The 25,156-nt window shown below is 50.2% G+C and overlaps 2 protein-coding genes across 4 annotated transcripts in view; one reads left to right on the top strand and one right to left on the bottom strand.

The window, feature by feature from the left end:
- Positions 1–5,007, top strand: part of SGSM3 (small G protein signaling modulator 3) — a 29,052-nt gene extending 24,045 nt beyond the window's left edge. For all 3 annotated transcript variants that reach the window (XM_039571060.1, XM_010410614.3, XM_019292485.2), the window contains 7 exons: positions 525–677; positions 776–846; positions 1,165–1,213; positions 1,424–1,509; positions 1,871–1,993; positions 3,374–3,434; positions 3,853–5,007. In XM_039571060.1, the coding sequence (XP_039426994.1) occupies positions 525–677; positions 776–846; positions 1,165–1,213; positions 1,424–1,509; positions 1,871–1,993; positions 3,374–3,434; positions 3,853–3,936 (627 nt within the window). In that variant the 3' untranslated portion in view covers positions 3,937–5,007. The remainder of the gene's footprint in view (positions 1–524; positions 678–775; positions 847–1,164; positions 1,214–1,423; positions 1,510–1,870; positions 1,994–3,373; positions 3,435–3,852) is intronic.
- Positions 5,008–5,828: 821 nt separating this feature from the next.
- The window catches only part of MRTFA (myocardin related transcription factor A), a 104,599-nt gene continuing 85,271 nt past the window's right edge, over positions 5,829–25,156 (bottom strand). The window contains exons 7-18 of the mRNA XM_039571085.1: positions 21,189–21,244; positions 19,535–19,610; positions 18,720–18,881; positions 17,107–17,282; positions 16,491–16,646; positions 15,734–15,984; positions 15,224–15,395; positions 13,832–14,947; positions 12,559–12,672; positions 10,596–10,772; positions 10,145–10,205; positions 5,829–9,704 (exon numbers count right to left, since the gene is read on the bottom strand). Coding sequence (XP_039427019.1) covers positions 9,205–9,704; positions 10,145–10,205; positions 10,596–10,772; positions 12,559–12,672; positions 13,832–14,947; positions 15,224–15,395; positions 15,734–15,984; positions 16,491–16,646; positions 17,107–17,282; positions 18,720–18,881; positions 19,535–19,610; positions 21,189–21,244 — 3,017 coding nt within the window. The 3' untranslated portion in view covers positions 5,829–9,204. The remainder of the gene's footprint in view (positions 9,705–10,144; positions 10,206–10,595; positions 10,773–12,558; positions 12,673–13,831; positions 14,948–15,223; positions 15,396–15,733; positions 15,985–16,490; positions 16,647–17,106; positions 17,283–18,719; positions 18,882–19,534; positions 19,611–21,188; positions 21,245–25,156) is intronic.

The raw sequence follows: 25,156 nt of genomic DNA, 5'->3' as shown, positions 1-25,156 counted from the left end.
GCTCCTTAGATGGAGATCACCTCTCTGTGCAAACATGTCCTGCTGAGCATTTCTCCTCCTAATTGTGGAAACGGAGGATCCCACTTACGGGAGTGTTAGCAGAGTGTCAGCGTGATACCTCAAAGTGGTGTACCCCTTGACCTGGAAATTCCTATCTAGTTCTGTTTGTCTTGACTTCTAGCAGCTTACGGAGTCCTAGAGACCCTCAGTGCAAGTCCCTCTCCATACCTTAGCTCAGTCAGCATCACACCATCACATTCCTATGTGCTGAATGCTGCAGGATGGTGCTGGGGTCACCTGTGTGGTCTGCTGGGTACCACGTAAGCACAAAGGTCCCAGGAGATCCCCTGCAGTAGCACAGAACATGGGGCCTTATGCAAGAGCATGACAGTTAAAGAGGGGGGAGGGGGTTCTGGTAGGCACCTGGGAATGGAATTGGTCTGTGCAGAGGTGTAGGTGAGTGAACCACCTCCATGCTCTGCTGCCTGCCAGTATGCTGAGAGCTGGCTCTTGCTGTTCCTCAGTACTCCATCGCAGGAGATGACTCTGTCACCGAGGGGGTGACGGACTTGGTGCGAGGGACACTCTGTCCTGCCTTGAAGTCCATATTTGAACATGGATTGAAGAAGCCATCTCTGCTGGGGGGAGCCTGCCACCCTTGGCTGTTCATTGAAGAGGTGAGGTGTCCCAGTTCCTTTCGTGGGGCAGTATTACCAGAGGGCTGAGGTGAGGGGTTGTAGGGCAGAGTGTGCTGACCGTTCTTCTGCTCCTCTAGGCTGCAAGCCGGGAAGTGGAACGGGACTTTGACTCTGTGTATTCTCGCCTCGTGCTCTGCAAGACTTACAGGTCTGTGCCCTCCTCCTCCGTGCTCCTCAAACTGATGCTGCTCTGCACCTTGGCAAGGGTCATGGTCTGTCCCATCCTCCTGTGGGTGGGGTGTCAGTAGGCTGCTGTGCCTGTGCTGACCTGGGCTGGCAGTGGCTCTTGTCTCCTCCCCTGGGCTCATCTCTTTGCTTCTGGGTCTGTATCTGGTTCTCTCGTGCCTGTGGGGGCACCTGTGGGCTCAGCAGTAGCATGAGAGCTGTGGGGGTATGAAGCAGGAAAGGCCTGTGTGTGTCTAGGGTGTCTCTGGAGCTAGCTGGGTCTTTGCTGTGATCTTTACAGGCTTGATGAAGATGGCAAAGTCCTCACTCCAGAGGAGCTGCTTTACCGGGTGAGTGCTGCCCCAAGCCCAGCCAGAGCCCAGCTCCTACTTGGGGGATGTTTCCTGTGGAGACTGTTGGAGGGAGATGCTTCAAAGTCTCCCAGACCTTCCCTTAGCCCCTCTGGTGCGCTGGTGAGGGTGGGAGCTCCAGGGAGGGCAGCATTTCGCTGTGTTGCTGAAATGGCTGCCCAGCCATAACCACACGTTCCCTCCCTGCAGGCGGTTCAGGCTGTGAACATGACACACGATGCTGCACATGCACAGATGGATGTGAAGCTTCGTTCTCTCATCTGTGTTGGACTCAAGTGAGTCATCTGGCCCTGATACCCTCAGCATTGTGGGTGCAAGAGCTTGGGAAGGGACAGAGTGGGCTTAAAGGCAGCAGTGGTTTCAATCTTAGGCCACAGCATCGTTTTTCCCCCCTTTCACTGCAGCCACTGGGTGAGACTTGCTCCTTGTGTATTGTGCTTGCCTGATTCCTAGCTGGAAGAAGGAGCTTCTATTGTGTGGAGTGGCTCACACAAGCTTACTGGGTTATCCTGTTCCCACGGGGGACAGGACTGTGGGTGGGGGTCAAGGCTTGGGCTGAAAATAGACTATCCCAGAGGGTTGGGGTTTCTTTGCCTGGCTGCAGCTGAGTAATGTGCCTCTACCCCACTGTTGCAGCGAGCAGGTGCTGCATTTGTGGCTGGAGGTGCTGTGCTCAAGCCTGCAGACCGTGGAGAAATGGTTCCATCCCTGGTCATTCCTGCGCAGTCCTGGCTGGGTGCAGATCAAATGTGAGCTGAGGTGAGTGTCCTCATGGACCTTGCCAGTGTCTGGAACAGATTTCTTCCTCCTCTGCGAGAGGTGGCCCTGACTACAGCTGGGTTTGGGCCCTCTCCAGTGAGTTGCAGCATGGGCTGCCCAGATATCCCAGCTGCAGAGATTTCCTGCTGTCTGCTAAGGCAGCAACAAATGCCTGGACAGTTAATTGTGAGGCACTGTGCCTGCCTGATCCAAGAGTAGAGCTTGGCTCCTGGGGACCTGTTGTGACAAGCAGGCAGCGTTTGCCTGCCAGCAACCTCCTGCTGTACACCTACTCTGATGGAGAGACTGCCTTTTCAACCCCACTGCTCTCCATGTTCTTTGCCAGCCACTCTAAGTCCACACAGGGAACAGGGAATGTGTGAGGGAGACAGTTGGACTGTCACTGGCTGGGAAGGAGTCAGTCACCCGCTGACTCCCTGGTTAGGTGACGGAGTGATGTCAGGGGCTGAAAGCAGCTTTAGTGCCTGAGCTCACACAAGGCAGTCGCTTGGAGCCCAGGGCGCACATCCCCGCGACTCCTGGCATCCATGTTCCTGGCTGTCCTGCACTCTGCAAAGCCAGGTGAAGTCCCAGGGAGCTGGAGGGAAAATCCCCTGCCATCACCACTGCTCCAGCCTGGTTGCTGCTGCTGTTCAGTGGGAGCTGGCTTTTGTCTGCATCACTGGGCTGCCTCCTCAGGGTGTCGTGTTCTCAGTCTGCTGCTGAATGGGAGGGGGTTTCCTCCACCTCTGGGCTGCCGTGTCCCACGGCTGCTTTCTCACAGCGTGGGGGCAGTGCCAGTAGGGCACAGCCAAAGAACCGAGGGGGACTGGTTCATGTCTTATGTCATTCTCCCAGCCAGCAAGGGAGCTTCTCATGCCAATCCCTTACAGCACTTCTGCTGCAGGACACTTCTCTTGCTCCAGAGAGAGAGAGGAGGCTGCAGAACTCTGAGGTGCTACTGGCAGGGGTCTGCTTCCTGGAGGGGAACCTGCAATCTGCCATTGCCAGCTGCGTGCAGCCCTCGGCCAGGCGTGTCTGTGGTCCCCCAGAGTCCGGGGCTGCCTGTGCCTCCCTGTGCTACTGCACCAGGCTCTGTAGGGGCTGCACTTGAGTCACATCTTCAAGCTTCTCCTTCCAGCCTGGGCCTGGCAGGATGTGAAGCCCAGCAAGGAAGGGGAAACAGGGAATGAGTGACTTGCTGCTGTCTTTTCAACACCATCAAACAAGGAATTTCATCCTTGTAAGCTTAGTGGCATGCCGGCACAAGCTGGGGAGACACAGTGTATTTGTGTGCCTGGGGCAGCAGTTGTGGGCAGAGGCCAGGAGTGTGGTCTGGGGTATCTGTTTTAACATCACTCTCTTCTGTTTGCATTGCAGAGTTCTCTGCAAATTTGCCTTCAGCCTCTCTCAGGACTGGGAGCTGCCAATAAAGAGGGAGGTGAGTAGGTGGCATCTCTTATTCTCTCACTCAGCCAGGGGCTTTGCTTACTGCCTCCTTCTCCCAGCTTTCTGCTTCAGCCCATCCTCTGCCTCCTCTGGAGCCAGCTCCAGAGCCTGTGGATGGGGCTTCTTTCCCTGCCAGAGTAGGCTGTGCAGCAGGAGCTGTGTGGCAGTGCTGGCAGAGGGGGCTGTCTGCCCTGCCCAGCTGGGGCAGAGGGAAATGGCAGGCTCCCTTTCCCCAGTGCTCTCCAAACCACAGGGCCTCTCCCTGTGCCAGCTGTACAAAGGTGGGAAGTACAGGAAGCTGCTCTGTCTGGGTGCCAGAGGCCTCGGTGTGCTTGGGCTCTGCCCACAGACACGACCTCCCCCTTTTCTGGGTGTGGTGTACTGACCCGCGTCTCTGTGTTGTCCTGCAGGAGAAGGAGAAGAAGCCACTGAAGGAAGGGGTGCAGGACATGCTTGTGAAGCACCACCTCTTCAGCTGGGACATAGATGGGTGACCCCCACCCCGCCCCATCCTGGGGACCTTCTCGATGGCGCACACTCCTCTGCCCCACCCCCTCATGTCTCACCCCCTGTCCTTCCCCACCCCACCCACTTGTATCTGTGACAAAATCCCCCCCGGGGGCTGCCAGACCACCTGGGACAGATGGCAGCAGGGCTGAGAGGCCGAGCTGCAGACACGAGGGTGGTGATGGTCGAGGGTGATGCTGCAGAATGGCAAGTGTGTTCTGGCTACAAAAACCAAGTGCCCCTTCCCAGCTTTCCACATCTCTGCCACCCCCATCTTCTGCTTTCCTCAGCCCTGCCTCCCCACCTGTGCCTGGTGGAGCAGCCTGGCGCCATGGACCGGCAGTCACGTAGGGGTGTGAGTGTGTCTGTGGCTGGAGCTGTGGGGTGGCTTTGATCCATGAGAGCTGCTGCCATAGTGGGCACTGCAGCTGCAGGTGGAATTGGGCGGGTGAGAGTACGGGAGCAGGGAGGGCACATCCCCTCCCCGTGCTGGCCAAGGGCTCCCCTCTGCTGGGGGACACTTGGACAAGTTCCTTTGACATGGAGCTGAGAAAGGGGAGCTGGCATCAGTTTCATCCCACCTCCCTGGCACTGGTGTGGGGTGTTGACAAGAGTTGCCCAAATTTACCAGCCTGTTACCACTGTAACAGCCTTAGGGGATGGTCCTTGTCTCCTCTGGGAGCAGACAAAAACCATCTCTCTCCTTAGCAAGAGTGTTTCATGCTGTCATTTTAGTCTGTAGATGATTTTTACTGTTAACCAAAAAGCTGTAAATTTACTCCAGGAACATGTATATTTTGGCACTGTTGTAGCTCAGGACAAGGTTTAGGTTGGAGCTGGCTCAGGGAGACTAACTCGTCCTCCTTGCCCTGCGACGGCAACGGGGACGCGGGTCAGGAGTGGAGAATTGCTGCTTTGTGGTGGTGGCTCTGGATATGGGGTCTGTGACTTTCTACTGAAAGCGCTTGTCTGTGAGCACAAACTACTGATGGGATGACACTAGATTCTTACTTTCCTTTATTTGGTGGGTTTGTAAATAAAAACTGCGTCTTGGGAGAGTGCTGGGCTTTGTCTTATTTTTTGACAGGGCCAGGACTTGGTTTCATTTTTCCTTTCTTCCATTTGACAATGGTGATCCCATTTCTGTGCTGGCACCGAGGGAGCTCCTTGCATCAGAGCAGCCCACGAGGTCAGGCAGCAGCTGGGGCACAGCCAGTTCTGCTGCCAGCAGTGGCAGCCCTGCCTCGCCTCTGCACCACCAGCCCTAAGAGCAGGTCCTCAGCAGAGCCCCAGAAAAGCCAGAAATACTGGAAACTACGGGTTGTAGGGACACTGCAGGGGGAGGGCCCTTAGGAAGGGAGAGAGGCTGGCAGAAAGCAGGGCTGGGTGGTGGGGACAGGAGTGTTGTCTGTACAAGAAATGTCTCTGGAAAATGTAGGTGTAGGCTGAGCTGCAAAGTGGGACAGTAACAGGGCACAGGCCCTTGGGAGAACTGTGTTCAGAAGTCCAAGCTCGTGGAAGGGTGGAAGTTGCAGCATATGTACTGATTTGAAAGCGAGTGTTTTCAGTGAAGGTAATTCCTTTGGAATGTGGCTGTGGAAGGGGCAGTGTCACCTCATCACCACCTGCAGTCCAGACCAGCCTGCTGGGCTGGGGGAGACTGTAATAGCTGCCCCTGGTAAAACCTGCTGGTTGCAGGGTAGGTAATTTCCATACACTGAGGGAATCTCCCTGCAGCTGAGAAGGATGAGCCACCACCACTTAAGCTGCTTTTTTCAGGTTTGACAAAGACACAAAGGGATCACCCACCCTTAGCTGAGAAAGGCAGAATGGCCCCAAGCCCTCCCACCAGCATAGCAGAGAAGTTTTTGAGAACGTGGCTGTTTGGAATTTTTTTAATAAAATGGACTTTTTTCTTCAAATATTTGTAACTGAAAAAATAATTCAATTTAAAGATCAGTTCTCTCCCCCATTAACTTGTCACTTTTATCCTTTTCCAGTTGAATACTCGCTCTGGATCTGATGCCCCAACACCATCCAGCTGTGATGGTGCTGATCACCCCTCGCCATTGGCTGCATAGTGGAAGGGAGAGTGCGTGCTAGTCAAATACACATTACAAACAAGTAGTGGTTACAGCAGAAAGATTCAGGATTACATTCAAGGTAGAGGCAGAACATCAGACTTCGTTTTTCCCAATGGGTGCAAAAATGTATGTCCAGGGGAATACCTCTTCCGACAAAGAACTATTGAACTATTATTCAAACAAATAATAGTAAGCAGAGAACTGGGCAAGCCTGCTCTGGGTACTGTTTGGGGAAAAGACTTTCTAACATTTCTGGGGCTGAGGCACCACCTTCCCCTCTGCCCGCAGGCACAGGGTTATCGCTCGCTCTCCTGGCAGAAGGCCCTTGTACGGAGGGACTCTCACAGGTCAGCCGGGCTCCTCGGGACATGAGGCTCATGGTTCTGTATCCTCTGGGCTCCTTGAAGCTCTTCAGCCCTTCAGCCAATGCAAGTATGTTAGGCAAGGTCAGGGTCACTAAATTCTTACAGTTTCACACCTGATGGTGGACGGGTGAAGGTGAAAGGGAGCAGCTGTGAGCTCAGCCTTTCACCAGCAACCTCTGGAAGGGCTACACTCGTAACAGGCATTGGCATCTCTCTGCCAATGACTGGAGTACCTGGCCCAGGGCAAGGAACCAGGGCTGGGTCAGGCCAGGACTGCAGCTGGAGTGCTCCCACCTTCCTCTAGGAGCTCATTGCACTTTATTGATAATTTCCTTCTTTATTTAATGGCTGCAGATTTGTAATTATTTGTACAAAAGAACACAGCTGGTTTTTCTGGGGGCTATTGCAACTATGGGCTAGAAGAACCTGATTTTGCTTGAGTCTGACAAACAGGCAGCCTCACTTTTCCCCTTAGCATTTCGGAGATCCTCGCACTCCCCCCATACTTTCCTCCTTAGAAAGTCCTTGCCTCCTGCCCCTACAGATGGGCAGCTGCCCTAGGGGAGCTGGTGAGACCTCTGTAAGGTGATTGCTATATACTCACTGCTCCCAGTAAGCATCTGGGTTGCACCAGGAGAGAATTCAGAGAGGGCTCATGAAGATAAAGGGGATGCCCAGCAGTCTCTTTTATTCTGATTTTAGTTTGTGACACTGTAGCTTCAGCAATAGAAAGACTGTGGGGAAGGGGGAAGGGTGTCCTCCCCAACCTGGACACTGAGGGAGGCAGGTAAGAGGCTCCAACTTGCTTACAGCTCAGGGCCAGAGGAGAGAGGAGGGGACAGAAAAGAAGGAAGCTGCCAGCAGGCTCCCCCTGCAAATGATTAAGAAAGTGGCTCCCCATGCAGTTAACAAGCAAACAGGGCTCAGGAAAGCAGGAGTATCTCCCAGGTGCAAACAGGCATGACCCCACCCAGCTGCCAGTTCAGTGGCTGAGGGAGAGCACATTGTGCAGGGTTGGCATTCACCTGCCTCACCACGGAATACAGGTACCAGCACCCCTGTGGCACAGCCTCCCCCTGAGAAGAGGACCAGGTACCAAAGTTGCAGGGAAGCAGCATGTGGCTCACAGCTACCCCTCCCCAGCAGGAAGCTCTGCAGCCCAGCGTGGGGGAAAGGTGGGACAGCATCTTCATGGAGATACTGAGGATGGCAGTTGATCCTTTCATTGCCTGAGCAGGTCAGTACCTCAGTCTGCATGACTTCAGAAGCCACAGCTTCCCCCACCTCACTCAGCCCAAGCAGCCTGGACCCAGCTCAGGGCCAAAGCAGGGACAGCCTCATGGCGAGGTGGCCACATCCACCTAAGCCATGTCCCACCTGCTCAGTATGGCCGTGAGTTACTACTGACACAAGAATTTTAAAGTAACGGAGTAAGAGCACAGGAGTGAGCCACAGGCCTGGTGTTCTACCACAGAGCCCTGCCCAAGGATAGCACTGTCATGGCTCTGAGGTCCTGGGGGGCTTGTCCACCCACTCCTCAGTCTGTAGTTCCCCTGAGGCACCAGCCTGGGGTCCTACAGGGACACAGGGAACCAGCTCAAAGTAAGCAGCCATTTACTTTTGCCTCTTACCCTGTGGGACTGGAGGGAGGGAAGAGCAGAGGCCAGCTGCCCAATACTTGCTTTCAGGCTCCTCCCCAGCAAGGGGCCCTCACAGTCACTGAGCCGGGACCTGTGCTGCGCCACACAACACCCCTCTTGCAGTCCCACTTCCCCCTCCTCGCCTACTGGGTCCAACATCCATCCCCAGCTGCTGCTTTCCACTGGGGCATGTGCTGCAGTGAGGCACCAACACAGTGAAGGCAGGAGACAGATTGCACATGGCCCCCAATGATATGTTACTGATTACCAGCTGTGCCCCTCACCTGCTACCCAGGGCACACTGGCACTTCCATGTCTCTGCCCCAGGCTGACTGCCCTGCTCATTTGGGGACATCACAAGTGCCTGGGAGCTGGGGGCAATGGGCTGTGCCTGACAGCAATTTAACATATAAGGACCTGATTTTAGCACCTTAAAAAATGGTTTTGCAGCCCAAAGCGAGTGAAGCAAGCAGGCAGGCCGGCAGGCCTCTGCCAAGCTCAGCAATATTTGGGAAACCAGCTTAGACGTTACCAGGTTGGTGGGGAGCCCTGGTTCCCTTTGGCTACATTTGGAGAAGGTGCCTGTTCTGCCCAGCTCCTCCCAGCCCTGCGGCAGATCAGACCCTCCCCCCCGACAGACGGCAGGTGCTGCAGAGGGCAGCTGCTCTGGGCCCCGGGCAGCCGTCCTGCCTGTGTGTCCTGCTCCAGAGGTAGAATCCCCTTCCACAACCGTTAAGACCGACCATGCTGGGGCAGCACAACCCCCTTTATCCGCCAATCCCAGGAAGGCACAGAGTGCTGCTTCTGGAAACGGCTCAGGCCCAGTCATGCTCCATCCCACGTGAGGGAACAATGCGCTGCCATCACTGCTCCTGCCTGGAGGAAGAGGGGCTGCTGGCTCTGCTCTCACCCTGGCTGGGCCAGGCTGTGTGGAGCGGGCAGGAGGCCACCAGCCCCACAGCTCCTCCTGCCTCATCCCCCCCCAGCAGCCGTTCTCCCTGCCCTGGCCTGGCCCACTGCCAGCTTCATGCAGGAAGGACACTGTTAGGGGAGGAGTACAAATACTTAGGAGCTCGCTCTTTTTTCTTTTTTTTGGTTGACTGGCCTCTTTCCCCTGCATGCCTGTGCCCTCCCACTCCCATTCCCTTCAGTCTCTGCTCACAGAATTACAAGCAAGAATCCCAGTGCAGCTGCAGATCATGTCCATCAAGAAAGTCTGTGGAAAAGAGGCTGGGAGCCGCAGTGCCCAGGGGAGCCAGGCTCATGACAGACCCCCCTGGCAGCTCCAGCCAGTCCATGCTGTCCAAGTTAGCCTCAGCCAGATCCAGGGTTATGCCCCCAGATGGCTCGTGAGCAAAGTGCAATTCCGAGGTGTCCATAGGTGAAGGTGGGTGGTCCAGGATGGCCGAGCTGCTCAGCATCTCACTGTGGAGGTCATCAATGAGGGACAGGGGCTCCGGCCCATCGTGGCCTGCAGTCAGCAGCGGGAGGCCGGTGCTGCTCTCCAGGAAGTCCTCCAGCCGGCCCACGGGCACCGGCTGCCCCAAGGACACCGGCACTGCCAGCTCAGAGGAGGGGTGGCTGCTGGCCGGTGGGGAACAGGCTGGGGCCACAGGTGGTTCTTTCCCAGCTGGGGACGACTGATCCTTGAAGTCAGCAGAAATCTCTGTACAGGGAACAAACAAGCCAGGTAAGGAAAAGTCTGGCTGAAGACCAGAAGGATCCCTCCCACCCACCAGGGCCACAGGGACCCCCGCCAGACTAAGCCATCACTGACCACCAGCTGGGATAAGGAAACTCATCCTGTGCCTGTGTTTGCTGCACTATGGAGAGTTTTGAGCCCACCTCCATGGAATTCCATCTCTGTCAACTATCTCAGAAGCAATGTGCCCAGATCTGATGCAGCAGTGCCATCAAGAACCACAGAACCATACTAAGGCCTGACTGACATCTCCCTCAGTGCCTTAATGACTACTGCCAGTGCTAAAGGCACTGGAAGGGACACCAGAGAGAAGAGTGGGGCCATGACAGACTCTCCTCTCGGTGCTCTGCAACCCCCAGATTCGGACCCAGGGACTATGGGAAATGCTGGCTTTGTCTCCTTACCTCCACTTTCGATGAGGATATCAAACAGGTCGTCCATCTGCTGGCTGGAACAGCCGTTCTCCTGGGGAGAGCAAGTGCAGGATTAGCTTCCTCTTTACCAGCAGAGCTTCCACCTCCAGCAGCACCCGTGGCTGCTGGCTCTCCTCCCTTGCCCCAGGAACAGGGCTGTTGTCTAGCAAGAACGAGCACACCACGAGCATGGCACCAGAGTCCTCTGTAACCCAGGCTGTTACTGGCTGGGAAAGCATGGTCAGCAATGGCAATGAATGGCTTGGGATTTTTACCTGTGATTTACGCTCTGCCCCAAACCCTCCAGAGGAAATTCAACAAGGAAGGTGCAGTTGTGTCTCCATTTCCTATCACTGGCCCCCATATCAAGAAACTAACTAGTTTCACAATGGCAACTTTTCATCTGCTCTCCAAGGAAACCAGGGAGAGTAACTGCTCTCACCTGGGCCTTTGGCTGTTGCTTCATGGCCTCTTCATAGCCTGGTGGTGGCTCTTTCATTGGGACCGAGGGAACAGAAAGAGGTGGTGGAGGAGTTCCAAAAAGCGGCGTGTGCTGTTGCTGCTCCAGGTCCATCTGGGAGGGGGAAGGGGCAGCAGGAGAGCCAGGCTGCGATGAGGACTGTTTAGAATGAAGGCAGAAGAGGGAATGAATGCAAATCAGGGAAAAGTCCACATCAACTCCTGTCTCATGGCTGCTTTGAGAGACCATCACCTCTCCCTGTAAGCACTGCACAGCAGTCTGCCTTCTTCCCTGGACTTTATGCCCTATGCCCGGGCTGCAGGGGAAGAAGACAAATTTCCCCTCCAACTCACAGGTGGAAATCTTTAGCTGATTTTTCCAATGCTAAAGCAGCCACACCACAAACCACCTCCTCACTTCTCCTGGACAGGGAGAGCCTCATCTGTCCAAGTGGGGGATTCCTCCAGCACTTCGGAGAAAAAGGGCACTTCCCTTGTGTGTTCAGCTTACTCTGTGCAGTACATCCAGGGCCTGTCTTCTACCTGCCTCCCTCTGCAGTGCCTGCTTTGGGGTCACAAGCCAGCTTCATTTAGCAGCAAGTTTCACAGCCTGATGGTGGGCAGAGAGCACCAGAGCACTCAGCAGCACCAGAGATCCAAAGGAAACCCCAAGTGCTGCAGGAAGCAGTGTTCATGACTCAGCTTTACCAGATGAATCAGCACACAACTGCTCGTAAGAACAGCTGAAACGAGGATCAGGCCTCTGCCTCTACAGCAGCTATGCATGACCCACGTGGAGACTTGCGCCCCTGGAGCAGCAAACCCTGGGCAGCAGCTGAATGCTACTTCCAACACATGTACATGCTGATGCCCTTGCCCATCCTGTTTTCCCTGGAAAGCTGCTCATCTGTTCTGTGACCCACAGGCAGAGGAGCGACCCTAGACCAGCTGTGCTAGCCAGGGTTCACTCTTCCTGAGAACAGCTGGAAACCATCGCTATGACACAGGCCACTGGGACATGCTGGGAGGGTACCTTTTTTGATACACTGGGTGGGCTGGTTTTGCCAGAAGCACCAGTGTTCAGGGACTGCTTATGGAAACCACTGGGGAAGAAAGGCTGCAGGTTTGCAGGTATTGAGAAAGACAATATGGTGTGAGCCAGCTGCCCTGTGACCACCTGCAGACCTAGCTTCTGACCCTACAGGGAGGCAAAAGGATTGGGAGAGTCAGTACAGATGCCTCTGCAGCACACAGGCTAAGGGACTCTGAGGAAAAAGGTCCCTTCATTTACCTTCTGCACTTTATCCAAGGTCTCAAAGTAAAACCAAGGCAGTGACCCTTTGCAAAGCAGGTATCTCACTCTAAATATACTAGAAATTACTTCTGTCTTCATATCCTTTCCAGGAACTGACTCAGAAATGATCCTCCAAGCTCTAAAAACTCTTCATAATCTTTCTGTATCTTATCTTAATTACAGGTTAGAGCTACAGCTAAGCGGGCTAGAAAGGGAGAGATGCACAGCAGAGCCTCTTTACAGCCAGCACCTGGAGAGGGGTAAAGGCAGAGGTGCTCTCTTTCCTGAAGCAGTATAGCACTTCACAAAGAGGTGATTAACTGGCATGCTCAAGGCAGGGGAATGGAAATTACAGCATGCTCAGCACTACTAGAGACTAAAAGGTCACAGCCTGTTTACCCCTCTGAGCTCGCATGCCCCTTCAGCACCAGGCACTCTGCCCACATCACCCTCTCTCCATGCAGCAGCCACCTTTTCTGTTCAGCAGCACTCCTTCAAGAATCTGGGACATCCCTGTGAATCAAGGCTGCCCACTCCGGCCCCTCGTCATTTTTAATCCACAGACAACACCCACTGGTATCTGCCTATGGGTACAAACCCTGGCAGCAGGCAAACGAAACCAAGGGAGAAAAGTGAGCAGGCAGTGAGCTACCTTAGATTGGTCTGGTCCTCTGGGCTGCTGCTGCTGCGTGGGCTGCTGAGGGGTGTTTGTAGGTACCTGACACAGCGGTTGGCTGGAAGGTTTAGCGGGTGATGATTGTACGCTCTGGAAAGGAAAGGGTATCCATAGCAGGTTATTCCCCAGACATGACATGGACACAGACCTTAGGTTTCTTACAGGATTTATAAGTTTGTTTTTCGCCACTCTTTATTCTTTATGAAATTCAATCCTTCTCTTTCACTGAGCAGAGAAATCAGATTGGGTGCAATTCAGAGTCCTATGAGAGGAGGTAGTACCAGCCTAAATCCCTGGGCAACCCATGACATGCCTCGAGGGCTGCCAGACCTGACACAAGGAGCTGTGCTCTTGTGGAGCAGTGGTGGAGTTCAGGTGAGATACTCTGGGGTATCAAGGATGACACTGGATGCTGATGTTTAGACAGCTGCCAACATCTCACCTGCTATACAGCAAACATAGCCTGCTCAGTGCCTGTCCCTGATGGCAGACACTGCCACTTGCTCTGCAGAAAGTGCAAGAAATGTATCAGCAGAGAATGAAAATTATCATTGATGTCATGGAAGGTGCTGGGGTTTGACATATGCCATAAAACCTGGGCATATTTATCCCTTCCTGGAAGGAACACTCGGAACACTTCTGTTAAGTGCTGAGCTCATGCCAGCAGGGGAACAGTAAATCATTTCTGATGAAAGACTCTGTTAACACTGAAATACTGACACGCATTAAAACAAAGAGCAGCCAAAAAGCAAACAGTCTGCTCCCAGGGTCTGATTTCAGCTCTTGGTAGATAAGATGACCCATCTATCACTCCAACTACGATCTCTACAGTAAAGGACAAGAGGTGAAATACACTCTGCTCATTTTACTACCACGGGCATAGTTGTTCTTTCAAAAACTAGTGAACTGTGGCAGCAAACTCTTGTCATCCAAGCCTGAGGTCCTGCCTGACAAAAGGCAGAACCATGTGTTTGGAAGAATGCTGAACAGCCTGCGATGCACAGAGCCAATCGTGCACTGCTGTACACAGGTCATCATTGTCAAATTCCAGTTGTTTTGCTGAAGATCTGCTTACACTGCTGTTTTACAAAGCCACGATCTAGCAGCCACCGTAGCGAGCAACTCAGCCCTTTCAGTATTTACTGCACTGAATTTCCACCCCATTAAGTCATCCTATGGTTACTGCAGTGGGAAGAGGAGAGAGGAACCCAAATGCCCGCAGCAGTGATGGGATCCAACCCTTGCCTACCTGCAAGGGTGGGCAGCTGCTCCCTGCCTTTCCGTGGGGAGAGAGGCCCTGCCTCTCAGCGCTCTGCTTGGTCACGGTGAGGACGATGTGGGTCCCTGTGGAGTCAGTGATGAGGGTGGGGGGAGGGGTGCCCTTGATGAGGTCGCTCAGGGCGCTCCCTTGCTGGCCAAGGAAAAGCCGCGGGCTGTGGGACTGGCACGGCGGCTCTACTTCCGCGGCTGGCACCTCCTGCTTCACTATCACGGCTTTCTTTGGCACTGGGCTTGGATTCGAAGTGTCCATTTGGCTAGCGGTTGGTGCAGGGCTGAATTGGTCTGTTTGGCCACTGGATTGCTTCGCAGACTGGCAACTCAGGAAACCGTTTTCACTCTTGACCTGGGTGCCGAATGCTCCTGGTTTGGAGGCGAGGGCTGTTCCTTCTCCCGCGGCTGTTGGGGCTGGCTGTGATTGCTGAGAGCGCTTCTCCTGCTCCAGCTGTAGCCTAAGCATCTCCACCAGCTGCTGCTTCTGTTTCAGCATGCGGGTGAGTTCCTCGATCTGCTTGTCCTTCTCCTGCAGCATCTGGTCTTTGTCCCTAACTTCTGCATCTCTGCTGTTACCAGTGCTACACCGCTCTGACCTGGCTGCCACATTTATGCTGCAGGAGGCGGACTTGGAGCTTTCTTCCTTCACCAAGAACTGCACTGGAGATGTCTGCAAGGTGAGCTGGGTCAGAGGTGAAGTCACCATCTCTCCAAAGGTATCTCCAGTGGCCGAGTTCTCGTCCCCTGTGCTCATTTGCGAGCGCTCAGAAGGAGTTGGAGAAACAGGAGGAGTTGAGCCTGTGCTCCCAAACTTCATCACGCCGCCACCAGTAACTGTGGCCACAACTACTTCTGCTGGTGCAATGCCAGTGGTGACCAGGGCTGGCCCTGTGCTCAGCCTGGCAGTTGGGAAGGCCACCACCACTTCGGCAGCTTTAGGGAGGACAGCTGCTGTGCTGGGCTTGGGAGTGGGGGTTGTTTGGCTGGCTGCACCGTTCTGCTCTTGGTAAGCTCGGAGACGCTCAATTAGGTCCGTCTTTGTGCCCGAGACAGGCAAGGCCCTCAACTTCAGCTCTTGCTTCAGCTCTGCTACCTGACAGACAGCGAAAAAAGAGGGCAACATTAAGAGAACATACACTTCTAACTAAACAACTATCAACAGCTACCAGAGCTATGAGACAAAGGACTAAACTGATCTTCCTGCAGGCCAACAAACTTGCACCTCAGGTACAGACTGGGGGGTAGCAGTCCCAGCTGCTATCACTACTCTTGTCAGTCCACCTCAGCCCTGCTCTGGGGCAGCAACATCGTTTGGTACTGCCCACTGACAATGGCAAAAAGGGTCTCTGTGGCTTCACAGGACATTTACCTTCATCTCATCCAGGTTGGCAGGGAGAGGGCCAGGCTTGCCCACCGCAGAGTTACTGTTTTGTCTCATCAGCCCACTAGAACCAGAGGATACTGAAGATGTGCTGCTGACTGTGGCAGAGTGATTGCGTACAGTAGGGGCACTGGTACCACTCTGCTGCTCTCCTGGAGGCCTGCAGGAAAAAAAAGAACACAGACATCAAAATCACAGTGGGAAGACACCAGAGGCCCTCAGTGTCAAACACGTTCAGAAACAGCCGGGTCACACTGAAGCACACCAGTGTTCTCGGCTATATCCATGCCCCTTACTGTGCCAACCAACTCACTTCAGCTGCTTTTGTCTGATTCATCTTGCACCGCCTCTTTTTGAGGCCCTCTCGAACCTACAAGACCAAGTGTGTCACACCTGTCACATCCAGTGGCCACCCCTCACACCCAGGACACCACGTCTTTGGTAACAGTGCTGGGGAAGCAAGCGCTTCCTAAGAGAGCTGCCACTGCAGACCCGTACTTTGGTGGGGCTGGCAGGATGGTCTGATAGTTGTAGTGCTGCTGCTGCTGGTTGAGGATCTGAAGCTGGAGAAAGAGTTGCTGCTGCTGCAGTATTTTGGCATAGGATGAATCCATGGGAGGAGCTCCCTTGTCCTGCTTTTGGTCCGGGGGAATATACTGATGATATTTAAGCTTCTTGACTTTAGGCTTTAAATCCTTGGCTTTTTTACTGCGCTGAGACTTCTCACTAGCAGACTTGGGCTGGCTTTGCTATTCAGAAGAAAAGGAGGAAGCAAGTAAGAATAGAAACATTGATATAACATAACATCCCATGTAAACCAGAACACAGACTGGGACTTTAATTTTGAAATTCTCTAGTTTGTTCACCTCAGGGTCTTTCCATGCTTCTCTGAGATAACATTACGGACACAGCACCGGCAGCAGCTTACACTGCACCATAATGCAGGTCACCTTTCCCAGCACATCAGATCATCTGCTCATCCAGTGCAGACTTACTGACTCTAATTATAGATAACACTGATTGTTTCAAAACGTTTTGCATTCAGCACTCATTTTATAGAAGGTGAATTCTGCTTTCCACGGAGCAGAACATCCCATTAAATATGTTACAATTAGTGTCAGAGGAATACACTAATGAGAAACGTTTCCTTCCTTTGCAACTGTTAATCTAGTACTTCCAGCTCCAAACCTGCTTAAAAGTAACCACCTTATCTTCTTTCAGTCTACAACAATGAAGACATCACCCAAAATAGTACCTTAATGAGTGTTGGTGGGGGCTTGGCAGCAGTAAGAGCCACTCCATTGGTAAGACTAGGGGGCAGAAGAGGTGGAGGTGGCAGTGGCGGAGGTGGCTGCTCAGGTAGGAAAAGAGTTTCACTGGAGTCTGCGCTAATCTGCAACTGGGATGAACCCTGCAGGGACAGAAAAAGGCATCATGAATACACACAAGAGGAGGGAAATAGTTTAATAGAGTGTAGGAACTGTCCACTTAGAAGGAAGGAGCACAGGTTTCAAATCTTTAATCAGACTCCTTTAACCCACTGCTTCAGTTGTCCCTGAGAAGCAGCACAACTTCTTAGGGCAGAAAAGGAATCAAAATCTCACACCTGTATCTCCCAGCATTGCCTGCTGGGATCAGCTGCACACAGGCTGTATCACCAAGCAATGGCTGCCTCCTTCCCCACATGGCACCACCATGAGGGTTTCTGAATAACCAGAGGAGGACATGACTGAGACCACACAGAGCTCAGATCCCTAGTGAAATCTCACAGACTACACCTCTTAGGAAAGCCTTAGTCTCACTTTTTAGGATCCTCTGCCACAAATCAGCATGAAGCTCCAGGGCACTGCAGGAGGCCTCCACAGTCTCACCTGAGCTAGTGATGTGCCAGTGGTGCTAGGGAGAGGCTCACAAATCCGGGAGTCCATCGGCGATGGGACAGACCCTTGGGACTCATGGCTGGCTGGCTGTTCTGGGGAGAGGGCATCACTGCTGTCCTCGTCAAAGGAGGAATTGTCTGCAACCTTTGGGTAGTTCACCTGTCCAACTAAAAACACAAACATCAACTGGTCTGTAAAGTGGAATAAGAAATGATTTCGCTTGACACTAGATGTTTCACAAAGACAATGATGACATGGAGAGAGCTGTGCTTAAAGCACCAGCTAAAATGAGAGAACAGAGTCCCACCTGGATCAGGTTTAAGTGTTTACATTCACTATCTATCAGTAGAATAAAATGATGCAGACTGGGGTGAACCACTTCTCTTGCTTCTTAGCCAGGCAAGATCAGTGAGTGTAAGAAGAAGTACTTAGGTCTGCCCAAACCCAGCTCTGTGGCATGGCTTATTTCACTATCATCTGGCACCAAAGAAAAAGACTGGACAGTATAAGGTTGAGCCACAGTTTCTTTGGTGTTCCTCCTGTATGGTGGAAGGTAGAATCTCTCCTGGATTCTTCTGTCTTGGAAGACAGAATCCCAAATTGTCCTCTAGTCTTACAAGCAACAAGGGCTATGGATTAAGTGGTGGCCCTGGCTGCTATTAGCATTTCTGTCCATCTACACGCCCAGTAGATAAATTCACATGAGTGTACATTTGTAATGTAACAATGTTTTTTTAGACTACATTTTCTCAAATTAATCCTGCTAAGCAGGGAAATACTGTCATTTGCACCTCACCTAAAATCAAGAGGAATCCAGAGATGTACTTTGCCCAGTCAGAAGGAAGCCACATCTCTTATGCTTCAGTTGACAAGTTCATCCTTCCTCAACTACTTCTTGCTCAATAGTGAAGCCAGGCTCTCCCACAACACCGTCTTTTTCCTTTTTTATGGAAAGTATTCCATCCTGCTCACAGTTGTGTCCCATTTGTCTTTACAGTAGGTGTGTGTGTTTGAGGGGATGAATAACCACAGACACATAGACTGCTCAGTCTGGGGAGACGGGAAAGAGCACTGCTGAGGCAGTGGGAAGGCTATTCCTCAGCATTCCTTTCAACCCTCGGAATGGCACTGGCATGATTTACATCTGTTCTGGTTTATTTTTAAAAGGGTTGAATCCTCTGAAGTTTTTGAGTTCACAGACATCTTTTGTTTCATCACACCTGTTTATATTCTGTCTCCCCTCCTGATCTAAGTCAGTGAGTTCTGCCTGACCATGTTGTTGACATGTTATACTGAGAGAGGGATTTTAAGGAGACAATCTAGGGAATACAATCTTCAACAGTCTTTCAAGTCTTTAGGGCATACAGTTACTTTCACATTTTTCCGGAATGTCCACATTCCCTATGATTTAACGTCTCCATAGCATTATCTGGGCCAGAGGGAGATCTGCTTTTCCAGATCCTTGGGCTGAAAGCCTGTGATTCTGGGCCAGGAAAACAAGACCAGCCATGGGATTGCACTCCCTTAGACGTGCAGGTGGATTGATAGGTAATCACAGCCACATGTGGGAAATGCTCTCCACAAGGATCCTCATCTGACCTTACCAATAATAGCTTCCTTCAGGCTTGATTCCACAGGCAAGATGTTCTTCTCCACCAGCTCCATGGGCCCTGGCCTCTGTGCTATCTTCTCATTGAGGTCATCTGCCAGTCTGGCTCTCTTCAGCTTCAGCTGCTTAGCCTGCAAGGAGGGTTCAGCTGAGGTCTCTGTTTGGGGGAAAGTAAATAAAATAGCATCAATCCAACAATGGTCAACCCATACCCTTCAGCAGTTTAATTCTATTCAGAAAGGTAACAGTAGATAACTGTGCAGAAAAATAGGTGATGGAGAACAACAGATATGCACTATAAAGACATATGACACATACTATATATATTTAGGTTATAAAGATAACTACAGCGGCCCTTGTGACAAATTCACTGTTCTTAAACTGATGTCACCCAATTCTCGTTCATCTTTTCCCTCTGGTTGTGCCCCAAGCTTGGTGCTCAGCAGCAGCACAGCACTCCCTCTCTGAAGCTGAGGTTCATTACTAATCAGATCAAATCTGCCTCACTCCCTCTTGGACATTTTACAGTGTCTTCCCTTAGTAGAAGAGCAGTCCATGGTCATTCTATTTCATTGTTGCTAAGCCACATAAACCTGCACAACTTGAATTCACACAACAGGTCCTTATGACAATAATCTCCAGGCAAGCAGAGTTGAATCCCTCCCAAGGAATCATGCAAACAGGCATGATCTTCTGCCTGCTCCCAAGTGAAAGGAAGCTTTGGAGGTCAGTGGCAAAACAGAAAGCTGCTAGAAAAGTAGTTACGATAAAGTTTATTTTCGGTGTTTCCGCGTTCAGCATGTGCCATACCTTCCAGAATGTGCATCCTAACCAGCTCTGATCTCTCTGGCCGAGACCGGATTTTGCGTTTCAGATAGTCCTCTGTCTGTAGCAAAAACAGACAAGCAAGAACCACTTTCAGCTGATCAGACACAGGAGCGAGGTAATCTTGAACAGCACAATGAAAAGAAACAACCATCTTTAGCTGCTACTGAGATCTAAATAAGCACAGAATGGAGAAGGGGCCTATCTCCTGTCCCAGAGCACCCAGAAAATGAGCTTACTCTGAAGATGACCTTCCAGTGTAATTGCCTCAGTCAACTGTGCAATGCTGCCCCACAGAACGGAAACTGGGAAGGACTTCCTCAGGAGAAGTCCTCTTTTCCCGTTGTATGCACCACCACTAACTTGTGCCAGGGTAACATCCATGAGATTTCTTTTTACATTAAAGATAAATGCACTGGGGTTCCACTGTTCACAGAAAATACTTTCATGTACTACCGACATTCAGGGCTGACTTATGGTTTGGGGCATACTCTTTAATTTGATTAAAGATATGTTATTTGTTAAGCTGAAGACCCCATGCAGTCCCTTGGGGGGCAGAATCTAAATGCTGTGACAAAGCTTATTTCACTTCCAGAGCTGCTTTTAGCTCTGTCTTTGGAGAATGTGCTACAGAGCAATGTACGGAGATGATCCCAACAGGCTGAACACATTACTCTTTACACAGCTGAGGAATGGGAATCTGGAAGCAGTGGGTAATAGACTGGTAAGGACTGGCCATCAGGATGGGCCTTCAGAGAAAGCAAGTATTAAAGTCAGTCAGAAAACTGCACCATAGTTGCTCAACTGCCCACATAAAAATATTAACTTAATAAAGTTTTAGGAAAAAAAGAGGAGAAATAAGCAAAAGCCCTTTGGTCACTGGTCTTAATGCAAAATCCCCTGTTCAAATCCTTCCACAGTTTAAAGGGCCTCCCTTACAGGTCTTAATCACAGCTGGGTTTTTTTTGCTTATGTTGCTTTCACTTTTAAAACAAAACTTAGTCATAACAAGTTTCATTCCACTGTAGGCTAATCAGAAAAAAACAGCCCCAGATGCCTTCTGAGGAACAGAAATTACCAAGAAACTCCCTGGTTAGAAAAGGTGGCACATGAAGTGTGATGCCTGGCTTCCTCTTTCTATAGAGCCAGAAGTCTGGGATTTCAGTGTCACGAGATTTTGGGGGGGATCCTCTCTATTCAATTTTGAAGTTCTAGTCTCCTAGATAAACAATTGCATGTGCAGGTAACAGAGAAACTTTCCTCAAGGTTGGAACTGAGCTCCACATGATAAGAGCATTTAATAGCAATTAAGAGCGAAACAGACACCATAAAAATAAAAATGCCAAGTGCATGGACAGTGACGAAGAGTATCAGACACTTCCAGAAAGATGACTCTAGGGAAGATCCAGCCACCATAGTCAATGGCTTTTAGGCACAACTCGTTCACTGAGGGTTAACCAGCACCACATGCAAGCTGCAGAACACCCCACCCAATACATCTCTGACTACAGAAAGCTGTATTACATCCAGAATATGAACAATTCCCTTCTGCATCTCATTAGCAGCTACAGGATACCCAAAACACAAGACATACTATTCCTGACTTTCCCAAAACACTAAAGATTATATTGCATCTTACCCTGGCCCGCTCCAAACTCCTTCTTTGTTCATGAAATGCAGCTGGACTTTTCAGAGCTGTGGAGAGGAAAAACATTTAGTGAATGAATTAGAATGATGGAAGTTCTCTCACTGCACAACCCTTCAGGCCAACTAAGTCAACAAACGCACCGCAGCAACTGCCTCCTGCATCTTCCAACACACTGAGGCAGATCTCCAGCTGGTACAAAGCAATGGGAATTGCCACACTCTGACAGCACCGGGACACAGGAACTGATCTGAAATTTTTGTGGGCCACTGGACAGTCTCACACAGGTACACTTCCGGTCAAACTAACCACTGCTCCCAAAGTTGGGTCCAGGAACATGATTCAAAACCAGCCCCTCAAATAATGCCTTTTACAAGGTTCAACACATAGTATGATACACAGGACCCTTACGGGAAGAAAACACTCTGAAACTCTGAAGTTACATCAAATGGTTGGAAAGATGGGGGACAATGCAAATGAACTGTAAATCCCCTTTACTATCTTTTAATGTCAAAGGAAGCTGCAAGTCTTTCCTTAATCTGCACCGGTGTTTTGTACACATGCAAGGACTGGCTGCAAATCCTGCAGGTCCACAGGACACATATATTGCTCCCTGTAAGAGAAATTACCGCGAGAACAGGAACACTTGGAGAGAAAAGTACATCTGTCTATTGACAGAAAACCACAACCTGAGGAATTAGCTTCACCTCTCCATAGAACAGACCTCCTTGCCCCCTCGGGCCCTGTTTAAAACCAGAGCCAAAATGGATCAGGTTTTAAGAAACTGATCCTCTGCTGTCCAGGACCACACTAACCCTGGAGGAATCTCTCACTCTGCCTGGCTCCTCTGGAGCACACAAAGCTCACGTCACAGTAAAACCAGAGAGAGAGGGTGTAGCAGCTCCTCACAGTTTCCCTGAAGCTGCAAGTAGCTTGTTTTTTTAAAAACGACCACACTGTGATTTGTATTAAGAACTAGCTGAAGGGAGCATAATAATTTCTTTTCATATTTCTGAAATACTCATATTTTAAACTGTCTGAATTACCATCAAGCTAAACAGAAAAGTTAAAGAATCTCAGCTTTAAAGATAAGTTGCAAGTCTTTTGAAGACAGAAAACTAAGCTCATAGTTAGTAACCCCAAAGTATTGCATCTAGGTCCTGGGAAATATAGTCTGCTCATATTATTTTTCACCTAAGACCAGTGATTAAGTAGTTCTCAAAGGTAAGTTCATAATGAAGTCTCAAAAGACTATTAAAAAATAAAAGCCCTTGCATAAATGCAATGTAAGAAACTACTTCTAATATATGTGGAGCCTTCCAAGCCCTTTCCTACAGAATGGAATGAAGTAGCCACAGAGAGCATTAAGACACATCCTGTGAAATACAGAGAGTCCCTCTAGGTTCACATCAATGGGGTAAGAAGTAGAATTCAGTCCACATGGCAGGAATTCTGAACACGCCAGGCATCATAGACGGGAATTGGACTACAGAAGTGAATGAAGAATAATTTGTAGAATAAATTAACAATAACTGAAAACTATAGTGAGTATATAGACCCTACAACATGGGCCAAATAGGTCCTGTTCAGATGAGTTTCATAAATCTGGTTATGGAGAGAAATCACCAGAGAAAGTTACACAAGCTGTGAAATGCACTTTGAGATAAACCAAAGACATATGGTAGGGATTTGTTTTGCAGCAACTACAAAGTAATGAAAAAAACTTTCCCATCTAGCTGAGGCACCAAGAAGGCCTCAGCTGATGCCTGCAAGGAGGCGTCCTGCGCAGTCTGACCGTGGCACTTCGTTGAAGAGCAAGGAACAAACAATACTCTTTTCAAGTCACATGAGCTGCTTGTGAATACACACGTGCTTGAACCTGAACATGCTTTCCTTTCATTGTGTGCGTATCATGGAAAAGTGAAATAAAAGCTCAGGTCCACTTGGGCAAAGATAGCAAGCAACATTTAAATCTGCATAAACATCTACCCTGGAGACAAGCAAAGGAGGATTCATCTTGAGTCTTCAAAAGCTCTCTACCAGAATGTGCAGACACGGCAGTAATTCTTTACTCTCTCCTTCCTGCCTACCTCTGCTGTCAGTATGAGGCAGCAGATGAACTTTAAGTGACATTTCCCTGACCACAGCTAATGGTCAGAAAAATGCAGGAGTTCAGCTGGTGTCACAGGTAGTCCAGGAAAACTCTTGCATACAGAAGAACAAAGCAAGAAAAGAATCCCTGAGTAGGAAAAAAGAAAAACACATATACATTTAACAGTAAGTAATGCAGAGCTGCTACAGGAATAATCTCATAAAGAACAATTTCAGTCTCTCATGACTAGTCCTCTGGAAACGTGCACTGGGATGTAGCTCTCTGGGCTGGCAACATGACAGAGGACTTCATATTCGACCTCTGAAAATGTCAAGAGGGCACAAATCCTTCGCTGCTTCCCTCAGCAATCTAGGATGAGGCTGACATGTCAGAATAGGCTGTCTATTGTAAAATCATACTCCATTTGTAGTTAACTAAGCCTTGCACATTTTTTGGCTTTGAAATGACTACTTAGCCCAGAGCTGTAGAACAACTCTGTTAACTTTACTATAGCAAATTTAAAAAAAAAAAAAAGGAAAAATATAATCCTGTGAAGAACTCGGAAGCAATAAGGCTCTGGGTGAGCTCTAAAGGAGACCCACAGTGCAGAAATGCCCTTTTTCCAGCTCCTACCACTACCCTTCCCGGCCACTTAGCACTGATCCCTGTGAAACTATTCCTGTGCCTCATAACCCATCTGGCTCACTCACCAGAGTGCTGCTTTATCCATTCCACTCAAAACTACCCATATTGATAAAGCTCTACCGTGCTCAGCCATATCAGCTCTGGTGGCTCGTTCTGGCCGTGTATGTGAATGAGTGGCTGAGCTGGTGGAGCAGAACCTGTGCGAACCAGGTGGGCGTGGGGCAGCATTCCCACTCCATCCACAGCCCTTAGTACCTGAAGCATCAGATATAACCACAGAGGGTATGGGGTGAGGCAACTCCAGTCACCTGATGCTTTCTGACTGCTCAACATGCATAAAATACACTAAACTATTCCTTACAGTAGTTTGTCTAACCTGTTCTTGGAGGCCTCTCATGAAAAATGCAATATTATTGCAGAGAAATTATCCCAGTGCATAGATGTTTTTACTATTTAAAAACCCTTCTGAATGTCTAACTTATATTTCCCTTTCTACAATTTATACTCTTTGTTCCCCACCTTACCTGCAAACATTACAAAGAACAATTTATTTTCTTCCTCTTTGCATCTATCCCTTTTGAAAACTTTGGTTCTCCTACAATCTTCTGTTATATAAAATGAACAAAGCCAGTTGCTTCAATGTTCCCTTGCACAGAACATTATCCAGACCTTTGCTTGTTTAGTCTCTTTTGGACTCCTTCCATTTGAGCTGCATTTTTGCTGAAGCCTAGTGTCCAGAACTGGGTACATACTGCAGCCTAGGCTTTATTGGCTGTTACAGAGTTAAATGATTCTTCAGTAACACTTCTCAGTCACACGTCCCAGCCAGTTTGCCTTCTTGTGTACATGAAATGCACAGCGTTCACTTATGCTTGCCTCAACCAAACCACGCCGGTACCAAGCCAGCCACTCTTCTCAGTTCATGCCACGAACTAGGCATTACAAAAAGTAGATATTCTGCCTTTTTCTTTCATTTTATTCCATAGTTCTTGGCTTCTCCAAACATTGTGAGTCCCAGTCCCGTCCTCCCCCCAGCCTACTAACCTGGAGCTTAATAAACATGCAGACTGTTCCTTTGTTTACATCAAATCACTGAAAATATTGAATCATGTCAAACACTGATTTTCTCCCTTCCCATCCCACTCAACAACCCTGCTCAACACAACCTCCCAGTCTGACACCAAGCCTTTATTCCAATACTGTTCCCTCACAAGTTGCATAGGCA

This window comes from Corvus cornix, chromosome 1A (genome assembly GCF_000738735.6).
Source record: "Corvus cornix cornix isolate S_Up_H32 chromosome 1A, ASM73873v5, whole genome shotgun sequence".
NCBI lineage: Eukaryota > Metazoa > Chordata > Aves > Passeriformes > Corvidae > Corvus > Corvus cornix.
Note: the sequence above shows the minus strand (reverse complement) of the source record. Positions and strands in the feature narration are given on the sequence as shown.